Source organism: Anser anser, assembly GCF_964211835.1.
Source record: "Anser anser genome assembly, chromosome: 8".
Lineage (NCBI taxonomy): Eukaryota > Metazoa > Chordata > Aves > Anseriformes > Anatidae > Anser > Anser anser.
The window spans coordinates 30,154,442-30,171,965 of record NC_139728.1 but is presented as its reverse complement, the minus strand read 5'-3'; the positions used below and the strand labels follow the sequence as shown (position 1 = coordinate 30,171,965).

Here is a 17,524-nt window from a genome sequence, read left to right as displayed (position 1 = left end):
TAAACAGCAGCATAAAATAATCAGTGTTTAATATCATCTCTGGCATGTGAAATACAAAAATGCACATATCTTAATTATAAAATAGCCTTTGTAATTACATTTTCATGCTTGCCTAATTGAAATGCCCATAATTAATAAAACAATCATCAAGTAATACAGTGATTAAATGCATGCAGTGAAAACAAAGAAAAATATTTGTATAAGGTAGTGGCTGAATATCACCATAATATATTTCAAGAACATCTACATCAGGTTAAAAATAAAAAGAAACAGACCAAGATATAAAATGCAGAGATGTATTTTCACTTCTGCTGTACAAAACATCATCACGCTTTTGTGCAAAAGATAAAAATAAAGTCATATTATACAACATTGTCAAATGAGCAAAAGATTGTTTTCATTGTGTACAATAAAAAATACTATTCGGTACAAAAGAGAGTGTGAAAAACCGTAACGTACACAGCACTTTTGTAACTCATTAAAGTGGTTTCAAATGAATAATCTAGATTGCTTATACCTGAATGAACTTTAGTAATTATACAAGTGATATTTATAGGATGAAAATTAACACCAATTCACATTATTAGAATTGACAGACTAAACTGCTATCAATGGATTTGCTGCCTGATGGAATGTGAGTTTCCCTTCTTTGGGGTTACTGGAGTCATAATCACTGAAATTACGGATCGATCTGAAACAATAAATATTCCTGGGAAAACTGATTGTCATATATAAAATTGTGGTTTGGAGCCTTTCCATTAAACAGTTGCATAGCAACAAAAGGATATAAAATTTCCACTTTAACTACCTATAAAGATTATGAAATGTTATCTTTGAATAAGTTGATCCAGGTTCTGAAATTAAAATACTTTAATTTCATTTCCTTTAAGGCAATTTCTTACAACTCCAGCCATCTTTGGCAGCCAATATCAGATGATTTTTGTAGACTGCAAGTTGATAACTCAAACTATTGTGCTGTCATATAAAAAGACTTTTTTGGTCTGAATCGGAACTCAGACTCCCAACTTAACAAAAGACCAAAATCCTACCTGAAGTAAATCATTCAGCTCTCAGATCACGTACTTGAAACATAATCCTTGACTGCAAAATTTACAGATATTTTAACTAGCTATTGGAACTGAAATTGCACACCCAGTAGATCGCCGAATATTTGCATCTCCTAAAAAAGAGACAAATATTAAAATATGTTTTCAGTATAAAAAAGTTTCTGTGATTTAAACCACATCAGATGCTTAAAAAGCTGTGAAAAAGCATATGATAAAATGTTTTTATTCTAAAAAATCTCCCCCTCCCCTTTTTGAGTTGTCGGTGGCACTTAAAGAAACAATGAGTCCATTCACAAAGCTGGGTATTCATACCACAATGATCTTTGTCTGGTTGAGTCTGCCCATCCTGTTAAGCAGTTAAACTTCACAGAAGATACTTGCTGCAATGTCTGTTAAACAACCAGAAGAATCTTTAATAAAATATTTGAATATAAATCTTTTCTACGACATTCTAGTTTGTATTGTAAATAGTTATATTTACAAAGGCCTCACTTATTTACAATTCAGCTGAAATCATAGATTCGTTAGGTCCATGGATGCTGGAGTCTCCTAAAAGGGAAGACTGCTTAGAGTCTATTTTGTACGGTTTTTGAGTTTTGTTTCCAAAAACTGTTATACCGATCCCGCCCGGATGACTAGGAATTGACATATGAGATAGCAAAGGAATATTTGCTTCCTGGTTGGATCCTGAAGACGGCAAACTAGTGACGTGACCTGTGCTGGTCGACCCACTGGCACTGCTGGGAGAACGACTCTTTGGAGGAGGGCAGTGCTGGATTACCCTGGGTGGACCTTGCGGCTGATAGTGGGCAGCTGGGAAAGCAGCATATCCTGGTGGAATCGGGTACCCATTGATCGGAATATATCGTTGGTTTTGAGGTATTGGTGGTCCTATGAACCCGGCAATTTGGCCTTGTGGTATACCTTGTGCTGGAAACATGTAGTTAGGGTACCTAGGATTACTTAGGTTACTCACTGGACTTGCACTGAGGGAAGTTGTTTGAGTGGTGGCATTCCCACCTGAGGGGGTGGTAGAACTAGTGTGACTCGAAAGGCCCTCCCAAGAGCGCAGCCTGGCATGGATTTCTTTAAATCGTGGCCTCCGAGATGGCAGATCATGCCAGCACTCTGTCATCAGGCTATACATTCTAGGAGGACAGTCTTCAGAGCACGGCAGCAGTTGTCTTTTCCTGATCATCTCGATGACTTCTTGATTACTAAATCCATAATACGGTTGAAGTCCAAAGCTGAATATCTCCCATAAAACGACTCCAAACGACCAAATATCTGAATCAGAAGAGAATTTGCCGTACATAATGGCCTCTGGTGGCATCCAGCGAATTGGCAAAAGAGATTTGTTTTGAACTCTGTAATAATCTGCCGAGTAGATTTCTCTTGAGAGTCCAAGGTCAGAAATTTTCACATGAAGTTGTTCTCCAATTAGAATGTTCCGAGTAGCAAGATCTTTATGGACAAAAAAATGACTTGATAAGTACTCCATCCCTGCTGCAATCTGGACTGCAATATGCAGGAAATCCCCGTGGTCTAGGCTGGATTTTACTGTCCCATCCTCATCACTGCTACACCCAACATCTGAATGTGGCGATCGCATGATGAGGAACTCGTGTAGGTCTCCTTGGTTCATGTACTCGAAGAGCATGCAGACAGGTTGTTCCTGGGTCACAACACCTAAGAGGCAAACAATGTTAGGGTGATGGAGCTCGGCCATGAGAGATGCTTCTTGCTGGAACTCTGCCCACTGCTGGGGGTTGTTAAAGTCTTTTAGTGTCTTGATAGCAACAAGCTGAGCATGATCCATGCCTGGAAGGTAGAGATGTCCCTTGTAGATTTTGCCAAAAGCACATTCACCCAGTTCTTCCATGAAGCGAACGGCGGAGAGAGGCAACTCCTTAGCCTTACTCTGGGAACGAAATGACAGCAAAAAGGTGTTAGAAAAACAGGCCTGAACACGTGTTTTTAAATAAAAGATCTCTTCACCCAGGAAGTCTGAAATCCATGCAAACCAATATGAGAGCTCCTGGGGCTGCAAACCGTTGTGGCAGGGAACCTGTGAGATGCAGGCACTAGCGCAGCAGCCCCAGTTCAGTATCCCAGCACCAGTATCCCAACATCAGCACAGTTCAGGGCTGAAAATTGCTTAATCTTACTCTGTACCCTGCTCCAAAACTAAGTTTAGAATTACTTTTTACCCTCTGCACAAAATCAGATAAAAGTAGTAAGTATTAGATATAAATATACTCAGGAACCATCAGCATTTCAGCAAAAGCATTTATATACTTGGGCTTGGGCATTTATATACTTGAAACTGAATCTGACTGATTTCAGGAATTGAGGCAATTCACATACTTTAAGTTAAGTGCATGCTGAAGTGCTTTCTGGGCCCGCGCCTAAAGTTTTAGCAGAAACCCTTTTTTTTTTTTAAGCTATGTTCTTGTAGCCAATTCTTCCTTGACTTTGCTATTAACCCTTCAACGTACAATAAAGACTCTTTCTGTTCACACTTGACTGAATGTTCAATCTCAAACATGCTGGACAGAGTCAGCTGGAAAAAATGAGATATTGGTTGAAGAAAAAAGGCTAACTTTTTAAAAACTCTGTTGTTCTTCACTCTTAGACCATAAAGAACTTGCATTTATATTCAGACATCAACTTCCACACGTGCTGTTAACACCTACACACAAAGCCAGTCATTTAGGATCTTCCATATAGCCATAGGTAGTAATTTAAGACTAATGAGTTTGGGATCTACATTTCATAAAACAGTGTAAACATTAGCATTTGCCTTCCTGAAATATAGCTGCAGCTTTACAGCAACAATACAGGAAAACTGACATACTAGAAAAATCATTAAAAAGTGGCGTTTTAGAAGAAATGAATTCTAATTATATTGACCACTTTCAATTTTCAGACAAATACTGCATAAATAATAATAATAATCATCATCATAAAGCCATTTAAGCAGGCAGCCAGTAGACTGTACGGTGATGGCAGGAAATTAGCTATATTGTTGAGGAACAGATGGTTTATATTATACAAATCCTTTAGGCTAAAACTTGTTTAGGTCTGGCATATTGTAAATTATATTTTAGTAATGAAAGTGAAATGACCTCTGTCTGACCTCAGGCAGGGTTTGTCTGTTTGAACCAACATAGTGGAAAACTATGAAAGAAAATGAAGTCATAAAGTTTTGGCAGGAAGGGCTCATTTCAAGTTAAGCGGTTATAAATCTGCTTAGTTTTTGTTTGACAAGTATTTGTCATACATCGGTGTACAAAATGTAAAGAAGTGTAAAATACATATGAGGCAGCACGCCAAAGTAAACCGAGTACAAAGGAAGAGCAGAAAGAGCGAAGCCCACCGCCTCTATCTCTTTATTGGCTCCTTCCATTAGGTGAATGACAGGACAAGCTCGGTTTATTATATTTTTTGAAGGCAATTAAAATCCCTTAAAACTGAAACAGGCTTTTGGATGAAATGCTAACATTTTTATTTGTACGAGCAAACACACATCTACCTCACTTGGAGCTTAAAGCTTAAGAGTGTTTTTACCCAAAGTTGACATTAATACTGGATACCGTATTTAAAAATAGGATTCTACTTCCTTTCTTTTAAAATTTTGTTTGAAAAGCAATCAAAACATTTGAAACAGGGCGAGTTGGGTTTCCCAGTAGGAAAACAGACAATTAGCATAAATAAAACAGAAAGCTTTTTGCAGCATATGACTTTAAACATCAAAAGAAAACAGTCTGGTCTATATTTGGAGAACACTTCTGAGTAAGTTGCTTCCCTATGTAGTGTGCATAAGGCATCAGTGTGTCGGCAGCCTAGGTGGAAATCGTGACCTTGTTAAAGTGGTGCCGACATTCCCTTTATCTCCTGTTTAGCCGGGATTTTACCAAACTACCTTAGAAGGGGAACCAAGAGGCAAGTCCAAATTTATCAAAATATTCCATGGTGGTTGGACACAAGATGTACTTTTGACACCTACCAAATTAAATGGTTCTGGTACTATTACCTGCATTCTGTCATTAAGCACACGTTTTGTTTTTAAGCATGTATTAAGCATTTTCAGCTGCTCTAAGCTGTACATGCAAGTTGAAATTAAGAACATCAAAGGGAAAACCAAGATAAAGTCACTGGGCTCGTGTGTGTCCTGGGGCTGAGGAGTTAGAATACACCAATGGGCCAAGCTGCCTGTCCACCCCAACCCCACAGAGCAGCCCTGCAGTCCCAATGTCCGTAACTGTTTAAAACAAATAGTTTAGCATTATGCTATGTAAAAACATCTCTGCATGCACTTTGTATTACTAAAGGGCAAAAGCAGCACCGCATTCTCCAGCAGAACCACGCTGTGGGTTTACCTTTATCATTGACTTACAAGAGTCTTCTACACTTTCTGTGAGTGGGTGGTGAGCTGGAATTTTCCTCTGCAACGACCTCCTGTGTTTATCCCGACCGCTCTGAGTCTGCCACTCTACAGACACCGGGCAGCACCCCCAAAAAAGCACCTCATGCCTGGGTGGCACAGCTCCATCCATCCCCTGCCCCTTGTACTGCGCTCCCTGCATCTCGTGGGATACAGTGACTGAAGCAATTTTCCCTGGTCTGCCACAATTAACTCTTTATAATCTAATTCTATAAACCTGACCTTTAAGAGCAAGCAACAGTGGCAGCCCATTGCTCCTTTATAGAACTTAAGAAGAAACCACTCCTGAACTTATACAGAGATGGAGAACACAGCTTCCGAAGTGCAAGTGCAACCTTTCCTAATGCCTAGTAGCGACCTCCACCCTGTAGAAAGAATACATGCAACAGCAATACTTGAAAAAAAAAAACAGCAATATATTTGAAGAATCAATGCTTAGAGTTCACATGGCTGAAACTTCAATAAAAATCAAATTTGGGTTAATTTTACCATGTCATTTTCCCACAAAAATAACATCTTGCCCAAAGGCGTGTCTGACTGTTTCAGATGCCACACTCCACTGCGTTTCTATTCTAATTACTTGTACATGTTGATTTTCACTCCGAAATGCTTCAAAAGAACAATCTCCACCAAGTTGTTGAAGAATTGGCATTGTGTGCAAAACAAGACGATTAAATAATCTTTCCAGGGCATTATTCTGCCTGTAGGTGGCAGAAGGCATTTACAGCCCCGAAGTGGGTGACAGATACAGGTTCGCAAATTGGCCGCCCAGCCCATAAACAAGAAGCTCATGGTTAATCATGCTTCAATCTGAAATGATTTTAAAAACGCTTCATGAACTGGGGACTAGAGTGAAGCAAAACAACACCAGCAACAAGAGCAGCTCTGCACCAGCTGTGCTGGCCAGCTAGAGGTAGATCCCTGGGCTCTGTTGTGCTAATTTCGCTTTTAACTGAGAAATCAGGTAAGCCTGAAATGGCCTGAAAAAACAAGGAACAAATCTTTCCAAAGTGATTTCAGCTGAGTGAAGGTGACGTATGACTACAGCAGCTCCAGGAAAAAACTCCCTTGAGAAAATGCTGAATCATATCTGTACTACTTTCTGACTTAAAAAAGGCCTCCAAATAAGCTAATTAATCTAGAGGTACTTCAGGAATGGGCTGCCTTTTTTACCACTAAAAGCTCCAGCTCCTATATATGCAGACACATGGACATGTAGGAATTACCTCCACGGGCCCAGCATGACACTCGCTATGCTGCTGACTCCCAAGTCCTCCCAAGAAATAAAGGCACCAGCCAACAGAAACCTCAAGCTGGAAATCAGCTTAACATTTCAGCGCTGAGTTGATAAAGGCTTTCACTCCCGGCCCTTAGAGGCAGCAAACACGGAAGCAGAAATGAGCTGCAGGCTTACCTTCGGTTTATAGGCATTGAGCATTGACATCTCCACATTTTGTCCTCTTACATGTTTAGGCTGTCTTTGAACTGGAGGGGAGGATGACTTCTGATTGTTGCGACAGATGCAGATGAAGAAGAAGAGCAAGGCTATGGCCAGGGGAATGGTTACACTCGGCACCAGGATATATAGGATTTCCATTTTATTCTTTTCCTTGGAATCCTTAGAATCTGGTTCAGGGGAAAAAACAAACAATGAGTGAAGTATCCACACAGTTGAATACACCCCTGGGTCAACTAGAAGTATTAAGAAGAATAAAACTTCTAGGTAATACTACTGCAATCCACCTTCTCCAATAATAACAGAGCAGTTCATTTTGTTGAGTAATGTTTCTGTAGGAGCACAGAATGGAAGATACACCAACAAGGCCAGGAACAATTTCATTGCAGCATGTCAGTTCAAACCTACTTATGGTTATGAAATAGCTGGATAGCCTTACGTGGCTGTTGCTTGGGGGAAATGAAGTAATGGTCTAATAGAGCTCCACAAAAAAAAATAATTTCTAAAATAGTTTATGGAAGAAAGGCTCCCGTGGGATTATGGGCAGCTGTTACAAGGGACAGTTTCACCCCCCCATTTATTTCCAGCCTCCTATGCTCAACATCTAGCACTTTTCAAAGGATGCAGCAGTGACAGTTGAAAGAAAAGCTATGGCGTGGATAAAAGCTGTAAAAAACAAGGATCTGGAAGAGGTTGGGATGCCAGTTTATTTTACAGAGTTCCAAAACTAGCTGCAGTCTTTGCTCCCTCTGCACACAGCTTTCTTCACAGCTAGGGAAAGAGTGACTAATTTTAGGAGTACAAAACCCTCTTCTACCACTGCCCAGTGAGGACATCTGACACTCACCTCTCTCCAGCTGACTCTGGGCTCACAGAGCTTGTTGCTTAGGGGAAAGGTGTGGTGCGGGAGGAGGGAGAGGCTTTGGGAAGGCGATAACACCCTTGCATTCATGCAGCACCTGCCTGTGTTGACAAAGATGCTGTCCAAGCACACAGCTCTGAGCACGAGGCCACCGAAGCTTGCTTTGCTCTGGTATTTCCCAGCAGCATCCAAAAATTGAGGGTGTAATTACGCACAGATTAACACACCCACTGTAGGGCACCCCAGGAACTTTGAAGATCACCTGGAGCTGCGGGACCGGCTGCTGCTGCCCACTTGTTTTGAGAGGTGGCGGAAATCTGCAGCAACATCAGGCCGAGCAGATTCTGGCAGGCCGGGGAATGTTTTATTATTCATGCAGAGTCATTTCACTTTGTTTGTCTGTGTTTTCCAAGCTGCATTTGTAGAAACGCTTAATGGCCCACACAGATATCCTTCATGCACTTAATTAAACATACACTCAGTCTGAAGCTTGGTTTGGCTCAAATGGTGCCAGAGGCAAAGTTCGAATGTTTCTGAAAGTCACTTTACGCAGCCCCTCTCTACTGACAGGCTCACCCCGTCCTTCTGCTCACCCATGGGCTCCTTTTTGACCCTTCTTTTTATACTAAGTCGTGCCATCTGGTTTTCAGTTGCGAGGGGAGGTTGTCCAAACATTTCTGCAACCTCTGGGGAACAAGAGGGACTAAAGCAAGGTCCCCTTTGTCGTGTCCCTGTGCCCAGCAGGACGGTGCGTGCTCTCACCCCATCTGTAATGAACATCCAGCTCTACCCAGCAGCCTGCACAGATCCCTGTGCCACAAGCAGGCGAAAGGCTCTCTTGTGTCCAGGGGTGTAAAGACCAAGCCATCCCTTCTACCTTCCCCACTCCACTGCCATCAGCGGGTGCCTTCCATGAGTTGCCCTCCTCTAGCACGGACATGCAATGCCTTTCCCTCTCCTTCAAAACCTTATTATATATTTCTTTGCCAAGCCTCACTCTTGACTTGCTCCATGTTTCAAATCTTCCTATATTCAGGCTGGCAAACTTTTACGAAACCAACCTCTTACAGACTGTGAGACAACTGAAAGATACAGTTGAAGAAAGGAAAAGAAAGCAGCAGCATGAGGCAGATGGAGACCTGGGCACTAGTTCATCACCTGAGCTGTTTCAGTCAAAGGAAATTATTATTCTTATTAAGTAGCAGCCCTTGCCATGAAGCCTCATTAGGTTAATAGGTTTCTTGGGAGCCACCCCAATTAAATTCATTTCCCATCTAGGCAATTCCTGGTGAGGCAGAATGCACAATACTTATTAAACTGTGCCTGAAATGGCTCTTTCAGCCAGTGCAAAACCAGCAGAATGCAAGTCCCATGTGGTATCTGGGTTTTAATACGCAGATTGGCATTTAACAATTAAATTAGTACTCACCTGATATAGTTCTATTTGTCTGTATTTAAAATAACAATCCCATATAACTCGGCTGTACAGAGAGTACCATGTAAGGCAATGGTGAGAAGTAATTAAAACCCTTGTTAGGAATTCTTCAAGCCAGCCAGCCTATCTCATTTATTATCTAGTAAAATGTTCAAATCAGAGACTTTTGCAACACGGCCAAAAGCGTTCTGCTTCCAGCTATCCCAGATCAAAAGACCAAAACAGTCCCGGGATCTCAGAGCCCATCCAGAGCAGCCCTTGGAAGCAGCTCCCCATCCTCAGCTCCCAACTACCCAATTATCCCGATGCCCTGCGGGAAACAAAATGTAGGAAACACAAACTGCACGTGGCTGAAAGGTCACAGACTGACAGTGCCGAGGCATGCCGCGAGCTCAGCGGCACCAGAGACCCCTGAGCTTGCCCAGCCTGAGCTGCCCGAGGTCCCCAGGGCCAAGCCACGTTTCCTTGCCCGGACCAGCCCGGGAACCCACAGCCACACAGCTCCTGGGGCAGAGAGCCCAGCGCTGATCAGACCCTACAGGGAGTCTTGCTGACTGCTGCCTAGACCCAGGTTTCTGTAGTGAAGGGCTGAAGCAAGGCTCTGGCAGAGTTTATATAGCTTAAACTACTCTTGTACAGTCAATCACTGTGCCTAATTAAGAAGAAAAATAAAAGAACTTATATGCACTGAAATAACATGAAAAGAGATACAAGACTCTAAAAAATATGTATGAATTTTAGAGAGGGTTTGTGATGCACGTGACATATCCCAAACTGTCTGCCCTTCCCCGATCCATTCTTTCACTAAGAACATAATTTAGATCCCACTTTGGCATCGATTCCCATCTTTCCATTAATTGAAAAAGACTTTGGAGCAGGCTCAGCACATGTCTCACTGCAGGAATGTTCATAACCATAACCAGAAATAATTTAATTTGGTTCTGGCTATCGAACAGTAACATCAAAAGCTATCTCCTTTCCAAGGGGAAAGGTACTGTTACTGTCACAATTTGGAGGCAACATAAAATTTTTGTGTGAAACTTTCTTCTGCAGATTTCCAGAACATTTCTGCACACATTTCTGGCATGACCATGCAAATAGCTCCATGTTTTCTTGGCACGCTATTGATACTGCTGTTTTTTAATGCAGGTCAAACAATTAGGAACCATTTGTTCAGGTCTTCCATCCACTTACCTTGGGTCGCAAAAAAGCAAACTAAAATGTGAGCTGAACCTCAATTTTTGTTCATTTTGCAAAACCAAAACGCAGCTAGGGCAGTTTGGTAAACACCAACCTAAAAGGCAGCTAAAAGTATCTGGCAAACTCGTCTCTATTTTTTAAACAAGGCCTGAGCTCTGTTAAGTGATGTTTGCATTCATTAAGACGGTTCTTACTAAACCAAGCAAAAAGTAGAATGTTTTGTTAACTACTTTGCGGATCAGCATCAGCAGCACAACTTCTCTGATCCTATTTCATTTGGATTAAGGAGTCATACTGATCGGAATGGCAACCTGGAAAGCCTGGGATGCTCGGGCTGCCCCACCACCTCCTGGGGAGCGCTCAGGTATTCCTTAGTAAAATATTTTCACGCCAGCCCTGCGCCAGCGGCATGGGCAGTAAGTGCTCATAGGCCTCCCTGGAGCAGGGGGATTTCCTGCACTGGATGCTGTGGCTTCAGCTACAAGCACTGCATTTATCCTTTCCTAGAGCTCTCTTTTCAGGGATTCGAAAAAGACACTGTGCACACAGCTCCTGCGGGCTCCTGGTTTGCAGGAGGGCTGCACAGATTCCCTTTTTCTCTCAAAGTGAGACATAAAAAAAGGCAGCAATTACCACACGCCGGCACGTCGCAAAGCTCGGACTTAAAGTTCTCGTCCAAGGTGAAGCACCACGGGGCGTCCTTCTGGTTCCCGGGGTTGCGGCAGTAGGAGTGCCCCCCGTTGAGCTCCGGGTACCTGATGGCGGTGAAGGTGTGTGTGTGGGGGTACTGCGAGTTCCACGGCTGGCACTGCCGCCCCGACCTCGTCACGCTCACCGTGCCCCGGTAGTCCACCCCCGTGCTGTTGTAGCATTTGTGATCTGAAAAGAAAAAGAAATAAATTCAAGGCAAGGGTCGGTCGCGGTGAGACAGATGGCGGCTGGACGGGGTGGGCACCAAGCCCCCCGCCGTGTGCTTCTGCTGGCCCGAGGCCGGCAAAGCCAGCTCAGGAGCACGGGCTCCCAATTTGCTGCGGCTGCAACGCGGGGCCTGCTTTGCATTCACATTCCTGGGAGGATTTAAAGCTTATGCTTCTGTAATGAAAACAGCCTATGCCAAGCGTTTTTAATATAAGATACACAAAAGAAGTAAAAACTACAGTGGGAATCTGAATCGCAGCCATTATTTTCATATGAAGGTGGGGAGTTTGTGGGAGCCACGTTTTATATTTGCCTGTTCAGATGTATAAAGATTGGGAGCAGGCTGCAGCCCAGCCTGACCAAAGACCAAGGTCAGTGGATCACTGAAACAATATTTCTGAATTTCAACCCACTCAAGACTGGCTAGGGAAGAAGTGTGGGAGTACAGTAATGCAACAGCGCGGTGCCTGTGTGCTCTCAAAGCCCAGCACTAGCTCCAGCACTGAGGCACGAGCAGCTTCACGGTCTTCACCATGGTATTTTCTGCACCGGTTTTCACTTACTTTTATTTATGGGATCTGCCATGGGAATCCCAATCCGGATACAATTGACGGCTTCGGGACTATCTGGCTGGGGCAGGTCCTCGCAGTTGGGCAGCTTTAATCTCATCAGAATCATGGGATTAGATCTTGCAAAAATATACTCTGTCTGACACAGGACGTTTTCCAGAATTTCACACTCGTCGCGGCACAGGTCTCGCGGCTTCGGAGCCGGCGAAGTCTCGTCGCAGTAGGGGAAGGCGTAATGGCAGAGCGAAGGAATAGCAAACTGGGAGCATTTATCCGACAAATGGCTGGAAGTGCCAATCATGGTGAAGGCAGCTGTAAAATATACAAAAGGATTTTACCTAACCCGGTGGGAATTTTGCTCCCGTGCTCTCGCCTTCCCAGTATAACCCTCCCTTCCCATTGCGACTATTAATTTCAGACAGCCAGGTGACGAACAGGCCTTGCAGAAATACACAGCACTAATTACATTAAAAGTTATTAACGATGCTAATTTCGCTGACAGAGAAAAAACATCTGGTTTTCAACACTGGCCTAATGTTAAGCATGTTACCAAAACCCCAAACCTAATTATACATTTTTCCCCCAAGTAATTTATAATGGCTTACAAAGTCATAGAATATTTGGATGCTTTTGGCCCAACAAGTGAAAAATAAAGTGCTTGCAGGCTGCCCAATGACGAAACCTGTACCTTTGTGAAAAACGACAGCTTTCCTACCATCACAAGTGACTTGTCAGAATTTCATGCTTTTAAATTGCACGTTTAAAACCTGTTTGGGTAACAGCAGCTCAGGGCAGCCTGGCATTGAGCCACCCCCAGGAGCTGTAAATACACAGCCCCTGCTCCTCGGAAAATCAGTTCTGTAGCTTCTTTGGGTTAAGTGGGCCAGCAGAGACATGAGGCTGCTCAAATCCTCCCTCTCCAGACGACTCCCTCCCCTGACACTGCGCGACGCAGGGGTCCCAGGCAAGCTTTGATGGGGAGCTCACAGCAAGAGAGAATAAAGAGCACACAAAAATAGCACTGCGGTTTATGAAACTTTAGCAGCTTTGGGGGAAAAACTTCTTGGGAAAGAGGCAAGTGCATTTTTCACCCACCTGTAATCTGATTTTCTATTTCACCTTGCATATGCAAAGACTCCATATAAATGGTCCGGTTTCCAATAAACCGCGCACAAGCGATCCCCCGGTAGGGCTGGCAAAACCCGTCCTCTTCATACTCGTCACTGAAATCAATCATAAACACAAAAGAGCGAAACGTTTCACATGCGATTCTGCACCAGAATGTCCCTCCGGGGAGCTGGCACTCGCATTATCCGCGGCCGACGCGAGGGGCTCGCCGCGTTTGTCTCGCAGCCGGCGATTCGTTCTGGGGCTGCTCGCCCGGCGCGGGAGCCCGCACGCCGCCCTCGCCTCCATTAAGAGCCTGTGATAAGGGATTATATGGTCTTTAGGTAGTGCAGAGGGCACGGCCCGGGCTTTGTGCCCGCGATGATTTTAACCTTAAAGGATTCCCACAGCGCTGCAGGTAGTTTTCAGTAGCTCGCAAAGGTTTCCCGAGTGAGTATTAGGAATATACAACAGCTTGAGTTTTCAGTTGCATCACAAAATCAGGTAATGGCATTTTGGGTTTGCAAGAACATGCGCGAATGTCGCGTGAAGCAAATGTTTTTGCAGGACAGAGGGGGCTATATTCAGGAATATACCCAGCCTTGCACAGAAGAGAAAACATAAACTGCCAGGAAAAATAAAATTACGTTTATTTAAGGCAGCTAAGATGCTGTTTTCTATTTGCGAACCAAACTTATACTTTAATGGTGATAAGCACAGCAGGAAGAGTCAGGCGAGCAGAGACAGAATTAAAGGCGCATACAAAGAATCACCCCCTCCCCGCGCTGATACCCTGCCATAGGAAATGTTTCCTCAGCCCCCACCAGCGTGGTAACAGTTATTGCTAAAACAGAACCGAAGCTAAAAACAGGAGTTAAATAGACAGATTTCTTTCATTAGGTGCTTTGTTTTATACACTATAGGAGACATTTAATACATAAATCCAGATGTGAAATTATTTGCCAATATTCTTCAAACAGAGCAAAGAAAGGAAATTACTGAGCCTCTGCAGACCAGAGCAGTCACTGCTTACGTTGAAGAGAGAAGCAGCAGCTCGCTGCTGCACACCGCAGAGCACCGCAGATGCTTTGAGGAGGATTTCACAGAATCGTCTAGGTTGGAAGAGACCTCCAAGATCATCTAGTCCAACCTCTAGTCAACCTTTGAGCATACGTGGTCACTGCAACATGCCTCCGGTGGGTCAATCAGCCCTGTTACCTCCTCGCTGTGAGGATCTGGTTGGAGATATTTGGGACCTGTTTTCTGAACAGACACCTCAGCTCTGATGAGGCCACAGCAAATGGAGAAGCTTAATGAAAATTTCATAATTTCTCTTATTCCTTCCAAGACCCTCCTATTTAGCTCTCAAATTAGGAAATAATCGATATTGGAAATATGATGTATGGGTATGATCATAGCTGGGTAGGCAACAGGTCACTTACTTTGTGTACTTTTTTTCCCCCAAATTCATCCCCCCCCAGCTGCCAAAAGCGTAACAGTGGAATCAGACTATGACTCTAATAGGGAAAAATCACAGCTTTTTTAATCAACTCTGCCATTAGGCTTAACAAAAGACACTTTCATCCCCTCCTGAAGACCTTGGCTGTGAGAGCTTGGAAATGCAAATTGCATTTAGCCTCTTTGAAGTCACCCACTCATTGTGTGCGGGGCTTAGAGCCAGCGGCCAGCCCAGCAGCCGGGCTCCCAGTGCCCTGACACAGCGGCCAGGGCGAGCTAATGGGATTAGCGGGAAGAAGCGCTGGGATCGCCTTCCAGGACACCCCGAGCATCTCCCGGCCCTCTGCAGCTACCGGCTCCAGAGCACGGTCCCAGGACTCACGCAGCGTTGCTGTAAATTCACACGGAGGAGCTAGGAAGCGGGAATTAGCGGCGGTAATTTATGACTGTGAAGACAGGGGGTGGGGAAGCGGGCTGGGAGGGATGGAAACCTTCCCCAGCCATCCCGCATCAGCTGAGAAATCAGTGGGAAGGGCTCCAGGCTGCGCTCGATGATGGTCCCAAGATGTTCCCAAGTACGTTGAAAACTGGATTGCAAAAGCACAACCTCTAATCTGCCAATTTAACTCCTCATTACCTAGAACAAGGGTAGGCTGAGCTGCCTTGGGTGCCGGGCAGCACAGACACCGAGATGGGAACAGACCCGAGCACAGCCGCGTGTTTCTGCACGGAGTCGGCTCCGGCACAAGCACCACGATGGTTCTTGGAGAGGAGCAGCCACTGAAACCTGAACTGAAAAACCACAACGGCTACCGCAGGCATGGGAGGCTAATTCTCCATCTTTTAATCAATTAATCCCCCAGGAGGATACGCATCATTATTTATTTATTAACAATTTGGTTTTTATCCTTATTTATTAAATTGTATTATAATTTGTTATGGGATTAAACTCAGGGACTACACCTAACGGCAACTGCTCTTGAAGGCAATCAAGCAGCGCAATTTAAGCACACAATTAGCGAAGACAAAACCGGGAGGAATGCAATTAACATCAGCAAAGCAAATTCACCTCACACCGAGGTTCACCTTTGAACTAAAGAAGATTTAACTGAAATAGCTGCAGCAGTAAGGATTGCTGTGAGCAGGGCCACCAGCTTACCTTGATGGAAATGCCCCGAGGAGCAGGATTTGGCAGATTATCTCAGGTGAAGATTAGAGGAAAGAGGAGAGCTCGGATCCTGAAGCCTCTCCCTGCCAGGGCTGCATGCCAGAGCAGAGTTTGCAGAGGTAAGATTGAAGATTAGTGGCTCACGTGGAGCAGGCACTGCTTTGAATCGTCTTGGAAGACAGTTCCAAAATGGAGCAGAAGGATAAATCAGACAAAAGGAACAGGAACGCTGGAGTGGGACAGAAATACCCCCGGGACACCAGACCTGAAGTGCCCTGGTCTCTGCTCAGTCAGGTCATGGAGGTTAGGAGGCGGTCCCGGGGGCACCAGGCCGCGAGCTTCATCTCTTGCTCCTGGCAGCTACCAGGAGTTCAAACGGCACCTCCGTCTGGTGGAGTCCTCATGGGATGTGTTGGTAACGTCCTCGTGCTGAAGTTACTGGCACGTGCTCGGCAGCAAACACCAGCGGCCACACAGCACTCCCTGTCTCTGTTTCTCTATCGTCCTTTGTACCACAAGAAATCCTCTCTTGCCTCTGCGCCTCTAAATGATACCTGTCCCCTCCCTTGTGAGCTCATTTCCCTCTGTGTGCCTTCTTTCTCGTTTCTCTAAGATGGCTCAGGATGGAAGATTTTACACGTAGTGTCTAGAGGCTCCCCAGGCATCCCTACCTTCCTCGACAAACGACCGAAGCTGTGCCCAGCACTACACAGGCCGGAGACACCCCTGCGGCCAGGCAGTCCCCACACGGCAGCATTTGGGGACTCCATCCTAAGCCCTCCATCTAAGACTATTCCCCACTGACCTATAGCCGAGGCTGAGCACCCTCCGCTTGCCAGAGCTTTCATCCAGCAGTGGGGGTGCAGAAACAGCAGTAAACCTGCCCCAAACCCGAGCCGTAGCCTGACGCAGAGCCGCAGAGCTCAGACCCGGCTTAAACGCATTCCTCACCTCCCGCTGCCAACTGGCAGCCGCTCTGGTGGCTGGCGCTAAAATGCGGCTCTGGTTCTTGGGATGGAGGCAGATCGCTGTCTCCTTCTACACGATTCACACGTCACGTACTTCGGATGTGTTTTGTAAGCGAATCGCAGCGTCACTGCTCAAACATCCGCTTCGTGGTCCCGATACCATCCTCCCACAGCTAAAGGATGGGGCCCTGTGGCACCAGCAGGAGGTGAGGTAGGCCTGATACAGCAATTAATGTGTTAAAATTAACGGATGAGCTCAAGTCCTAGTGCAATGGGAGTCAGTCCAAGCCCGCAGGCATTGCTGACTGGGGATGGACTTCACCTGAGCAAATTCTCTGCCGAGCTTGCAGCAGCCAACGCGCTCCTCCCAGCTGGGCTTTGGGGTCTGGGAACTGCCCCCACCTCTCCCACTTCCCACACCCTGTAAAGCCCTCGCAAAGACACACAAAAAAAAGGAAAACGCTGGATTTTAATCCCTGACAGATGATACAGCACTTGCATGTTTTAAGATCATTTCTTTTCAAATTTGGTTTCCACTCGGTTTGCTAGACCAGCCTTGGTGCTTATCTTGGAGCTTGCCCACTGCTTCAGATCCCACTGCAGCTCCCCGTGCAACAGTGCCTCTGGCTTCACGCATAACAGCACCAGGGACTGAAGTTACACCATACTCAGGTGCCTTTAAATATCTGATGGCTCCAAGTTTACAGAAGACAGAGCGAGAGCTTTGGTGGGTGTTTGCCAACTCGACAACACGACCTGACCTCAGCCAGAGCCCGCAGCAGGACACGAGGCACCGCGTCTTCCTTCCCCCCGAAGTCGAGCAGCATCCTTCCGCTGGTTACTGAGGGTGCTAGGGAGATGGCAAAGGT

General features: G+C 45.1%; 1 protein-coding gene across 3 annotated transcripts in view; it reads right to left on the bottom strand.

Annotated features, from left to right (window-relative positions):
* Window positions 1-284: 284 nt before the first annotated feature.
* Window positions 285-17,524, bottom strand: part of ROR1 (receptor tyrosine kinase like orphan receptor 1) — a 157,134-nt gene continuing 139,894 nt past the window's right edge. For all 3 annotated transcript variants that reach the window (XM_083845691.1, XM_083845692.1, XM_083845693.1), the window contains 5 exons: window positions 13,050-13,177; window positions 11,949-12,266; window positions 11,101-11,346; window positions 6,929-7,140; window positions 285-2,988 (listed from right to left, as the gene is read on the bottom strand). In XM_083845691.1, coding sequence (XP_083701817.1) covers window positions 1,564-2,988; window positions 6,929-7,140; window positions 11,101-11,346; window positions 11,949-12,266; window positions 13,050-13,177 — 2,329 coding nt within the window. In that variant the 3' untranslated portion in view covers window positions 285-1,563. The remainder of the gene's footprint in view (window positions 2,989-6,928; window positions 7,141-11,100; window positions 11,347-11,948; window positions 12,267-13,049; window positions 13,178-17,524) is intronic.